This window comes from Dendrobium catenatum, unplaced genomic scaffold (genome assembly GCF_001605985.2).
Source record: "Dendrobium catenatum unplaced genomic scaffold, ASM160598v2 fragScaff_scaffold_1595, whole genome shotgun sequence".
Lineage (NCBI taxonomy): Eukaryota > Viridiplantae > Streptophyta > Magnoliopsida > Asparagales > Orchidaceae > Dendrobium > Dendrobium catenatum.
The window spans coordinates 2,474,251-2,479,847 of NW_021320057.1; the positions used below are offsets into that span (position 1 = coordinate 2,474,251).

Below are 5,597 nucleotides of genomic sequence, written 5' to 3' on the forward strand. Positions count from 1 at the left end.
ACAACAGTCATTGTGGGTCATTTTCTAGTGGGGAACTAATTAATCGCCTCAAAGGTTAAGGATGATGAAACTTGTGAATTTACATTGTCTTGATTGTTGTTGAAGTTCTAATTCTGTATGTAGAGGTTGAACATATTTCAGTAGATAGTAATTTTGACGAAGATCTTCCAGCTCAAATATCTGATTTAATCATATTGAACCATAGAGATTAGATGCAAGATGCCGCCGAAAGGCACTTGGCAATGTCAAATGTACACATTGGGTATGTTAGTAGTCAAAGAAATTGTTAATTATGTTATACTAATTAATTTGCTATTGTTTGTTATCTAGAATTATATAAGTACAATATAGATCAACACAAAACTCAGACAATATGAATTTACTTGGTCCTTCAACACATTCCCATCCTACTTTTATTTTTGAAGTCAACAATGTTAGATCATCATCTCCTATAATCGATGAAGGGTACAAGACAATGAGTAGTGGTTCAAGTGATGGTGTAGATGAAGAATTTGATGATATAGTTCATGATCCAATTGTTAGCAATAATATTACTCATCATAATATCAAAGAGATTATCCATAATTATTGTGTAACAACTAGAAATACAAAGGAGGGCATCATAGCTAATAATGAATATGCTAAGATAATAGTACTCTTTTTAGCTTAACGATTGATGAATTTGACATTCCAAATGAATTGGTAGAACATATGTGCATTTGTAAAAATCAGAATTGCAATTTGTCTTACAAGGTTGCTTTATAAGAAATAATATTTAATTTTTGGTGATTGCTTCAAACAGACAGAAATTCACATTGCATCTATACAACATGATAATTTGACGGCTAAGTGTCATTGGCATTTAAATGCTAGTCTAAGCAGACATTTGGGTGAGGGTATGGAAAATAGCTACCATCAAAGGGGCAATATACATGCACGAATCATGTTCTTCAAGCAGATAATAGACAATGCAACTCATAATTCATTAGCTTATTCATTATTCCTATCATAAGGAAACAAATGTATGTGAAATCTAGAGAGATAATTAATGTTGACGCAAACTTGCTTTGATGAAAATTTCACCACTCTCTCTCTATCCCAAATGTCCATACAAAATTTCTTTAAAAAAAAAAATCTTCATAAATTTTAGTTTGATGAATACATTCAAAAGCAATTTCTCAAGAATCTTTTAGTGGCCAAGTAATTTCATCTCTAACCAAAAAATGCTAAAAATAAATAAAATCTGCCCTACACAAATAAAATCCTGAAAATTTCCCTAATTTTTTCCTGTCCTTTTGCTCAGTAACGTCGAAACCAAAAATGCCTAACAAGTAACAAACACTTCTTCAGCAACAGCAATACCAACCCGCCCAATTTTGCTCGCCAAACAGATTCAAATCTAGCCTCACAAATCCATACTCAAAAGAACCCATCTAATCTCCCACAAAATCCGATAATCCCCTCGCCGGAAAACCCCCTCCACCGCATCCCATGGCCACCACCGACCTCCTCTCCGCACTCGACCAACTCGATCTATGCAAGCAAGAAGAAAGAGAAGACATATTCGCCGACGTATCAACCATCGCATTCGAACTCTCCCTCCTCATCACCTTCTCCCATATGCTCCACTTCTTCCTCAAACGCCTCGGCCAACCGAGCGTCGTCTCACAATTGCTCGCCGGCATCATGATCGGCAAATCCTTCCTCGGCCACCTTCCCTTCGCCACCGAATACCTCAATATCTCCAACCAGGACAACCTCACCAGCATCGCCACCATGTCCCGCATGCTCTTCATGTTCCTCGTCGGCCTCGAACTCGACCCCCCTTATCTCCTCCGCAACATCCGCCGCGCCATCGCCATCTCCTACTCCGGCGCCGCCTTCTGCACCGCCATCTCACTCGCCGCCACCCCTCTTGTCTACAACCTCACCAACGCCACCGGAAGCAAATCCCTCTTCGCTTTATCCCTCGCTCTCGTCCTCTCCAGCACCGCTTCCCCCGTCGTCATCCGCGTCGCCACCGAGCTAAAGCTCACCATGACTGAATCAGGCCGCCTCCTCATCGCCTCGTCGCTCATCAACGACATGACCTGTTTACTCTTCGTAGCCGTCATAAGCATCTTCTCCCCAACTGGAATCGGCGGGGATGAGACTTCAACAGGGTCGAAACTCTTCAACGGAGCAGTGGCATTAACCCTAATTGGCGGATCGTTAGGGTTAGTGAGGCCGGGAGTGAAATGGCTCAACAGAAGGAATAAGGACAGGGGAGGCATTAGAGGAATTGAGCTATTGGGGGTACTGATGTTTGTAATGGTGATTTCTTGTGTGACGGAGCTGATGGGTTATAACAGTACCATGGCGAGTTTTTTACTGGGATTAATGTTTCCGAGGACGGGGCCGACGGCGAGGACGGTGATGGGGAGTCTGAGTTATTTTGTGCATAATTTTGTGGTGCCGGTTTATTTTGGGTACGCGGGGGTTCAGACCGATTTGACGATGGTGAGGGAGAGGGGAGTGGCGATCGCGGTGGTGGTGCTGATAGCGGTGGGGACGGCGGGGAAGATTGGGGGGACGATGATCGGGGGGAGGTTGGTTGGTATGACGGTGAGGGAAGGGCTCGTTTTGGGGCTGCTGCTTAACGTTAAGGGGCACGTTGATATGATTCTTATATCGATTGCCAGGAAGTATGAGGTATGTAATATTTTGTTTCAAGAAATAATTGCATCAAAAATATGTGAAACAAATTAGTATTTATGTAAATCTCCCAAAAAAATTATGAGGATTTACAAATATATCCTAAAATTTTTATGAATTTATATAATAATTTATATAAATTTCATATTAAAATGATATATAACTCTATAAGTGAATATAAAGAATTAAATGTTAAATATATAAGAATTTTATGGTATATATGTAAATCCCCTAAAAAGTTAGCAAAATTTAGAAAAAAATACATGCATATTAGATAATTCATGTATTCAACTATTTATATAACTAATATTTAAGCTTTAATATTTGTTTACATAATATTTTAATATATAAATCATGCAAATCCAACTTTAATATTTATTTTTATATAAAGTTTTAATAGATAAACCGTGCATATAAAATGTGTATTTTATATTAAAATTAGTTGATATTAGTGTTATTTTTAATGTATTTAAAGATTTTTAATAAGTAACTATTAATGCCTAGAAATATGTAAATATATAAAAATTATGTGATATGTATGCAAATTATCCTAAAATTTATGATGTGATTATTCAATAATTTAGAAAAATATCATGCTAAAAAATTTGATTAGGATGTCATGAAATAATTATTTATTAGAAAAATTATATATAACATAGAGGATTAGTATATTTATTAAATTAGCATTCAATTATCATACTTTGTGAAACTACTGTCCAAATCTTGAAGAACATGATAAAAATCAGTTTCTTAAAATAAAAAAAGCACATTTTATTTTCTTTAAATTGTATATATAAGAAATTTCTCAAATAGCATTGCTTTAAAATAAAAAAATAAAAAAACCAATTATCCATAATTTTATCTTCTCTGCAGATTTGGGGTCAAACAACATATATGGTCATCCTAATCACCGTCCTCCTCAACAACATCATGGCCGGCCCCGCCGCCGCCTTCCTCATAAACCAGGAACGCAAAACCCTAAAATACAGATCCATGGGCCTCGAATGGCTCAACCTCGACAAAGAACTCCGCGTTCTCGCCTGCCTCCACTCGCCGCAGGACGCCCCCACTATCCTCAACCTCCTCGAAATATCTGCGGGCTCCACCGCCCATGTTCCCTCCTCCCGCTCCCCTCTCGCCGCCTATCTCCTCCACCTCCTCCAACTAACTCCTCGCCTCACCTCCACCACCCTCTACCACCAACGCATCGACCACCACTTTCAAAAAGACCTCCTCCCCGACCAAACCCGCCAAATCGATTTTGCCGCTGACGCCTTCGTCGACCAAACCTCCATCCCTCTCCGCCAAATCAACGCTATTTCCTCTTACGACACCATGCATCTCGACATCTGCCGCGCCGCGCAGGACATCTGGGCGTCGCTGATCATTCTCCCTTTTCACCGCCGGTTAAGGCTCGACGGGAGGCTAGGGTTTGGAAAAGAAGGGATTCGGCTGGTCAATCGGCGCACGCTTCGCCACGCGCCGTGCACAGTGGGGGTTCTCGTGGACCGCGGGATGAGCGGACGGTTTGTGGAGGTCGGAGCAGGGGTTTTGCATAAAGTGGCGGTGGTTTTCATCGGCGGAGCCGATGATCGGGAGGCGATGGCTTACGGAGGGAGGCTTGCGATGCATCCGTGTGTTAGCGTGACAATTTATCGATTGGTGGGCGAGAGGGATGATGAGGATGAGGATTTCGTTAGGGATTTTGTGAGGAGATTTGTGGCGACGGGGATGGTGTGGTTTGTGGAGAAGGAGGTGAAGGATGGGATGGAGACGGTGGAGGTTTTGATGGGGATGGAAGGGAAGTATAGTTTGTATGTGGTGGGGAAGGGGAGGAGGTGGGGAGAAGGAAGGAGGATTACGGAGGGGATGGGAGAGTGGGAGGGGGAAGGGGAGTTGGGGGAGATCGGAGATTTGTTGGCTTCGTCGGAGTTTATGTCGTCGGGATCGGTGTTGGTGATGAAGCAGCATCAGGTGGTTCAGGGTAGGAGAGATTTGGGGGTGGAGGAGGAGGAGCTAGCGGAAGCTAATTGACAGTTTTGTCGTTTAATTTCTTTTCCCTTTGGGTGCTAATTATTATCTAGAGACCAATCAGAACGAGTCACATCATTTTCATGCGGCTTGGTATCGTGTTTGGTACTAATGATATGACACATTCTGGTTGGTCTCCAGATGGTGAATTATGTTCGACGTCTGCACAGAATAAGAGTGGAGGAGAAATTATTCAGACGCATAACTGGAAGAATCGTACGATCATGTGAGTATATATTGCGTATAAAATTAAGATTTTAGGTATTTATACTGTGTACACTGACATAATCGGACAGTTCTTCCGGTTCTACGTCTGCATGAAATAATTTCTCTTGGGGGAGTAGGATTGATTCTGAAACTGTAGATTATATTGCTAATTTAGAATTAGATGTGTAAAGTGAGAATACCACTATTTGTTTATTTACATATTATGTGAGACTGCGAAATTTTATATTAGAATTTTTTTTATATAAATTATATTGTGATGGATAAAAAAAATATTGAAAGTTCTTGAATTAGTGGAATATGAACTTATAATATATAATTAAAAATTTAAATCATATAATTTAATAGATATAGAGTTAGTTTTATCAAATGAGAGTATAATATTATGTATTTATACAACATGTGAGATAAAAAATATAATGCATAAATCATATTCCCATAAGGCCATAAATTTGCAAGTCATTGAATTTGCTTTGAAATTAATATGATAACATTTATATCACTTATTAAAGTGATTCAATGTCATATAAATGTTAGAACAGTTTATAGTAGAAATTTATTAGTAAATATATCATAATTATTATGAATATATTTATTTATTGGATTTTTCTTTATTTGTCCTATTTCTTTATTTTTCTTTTTTATTA

The 5,597-nt window shown here is 39.3% G+C and overlaps 1 protein-coding gene across 1 annotated transcript; it reads left to right on the plus strand.

The window, feature by feature from the left end:
* The first annotated feature begins 1,476 nt into the window (after window positions 1-1,476).
* LOC110104867 (cation/H(+) antiporter 15) lies at window positions 1,477-5,181 on the plus strand. The gene is made up of 2 exons (XM_028700830.1): window positions 1,477-2,691; window positions 3,541-5,181. The coding sequence occupies exons 1-2, from the start codon at window positions 1,492-1,494 to the stop codon at window positions 4,726-4,728; spliced, it is 2,388 nt and encodes a 795-aa protein (XP_028556663.1). The 5' UTR covers window positions 1,477-1,491; the 3' UTR covers window positions 4,729-5,181.
* Window positions 5,182-5,597: the final 416 nt, after the last annotated feature.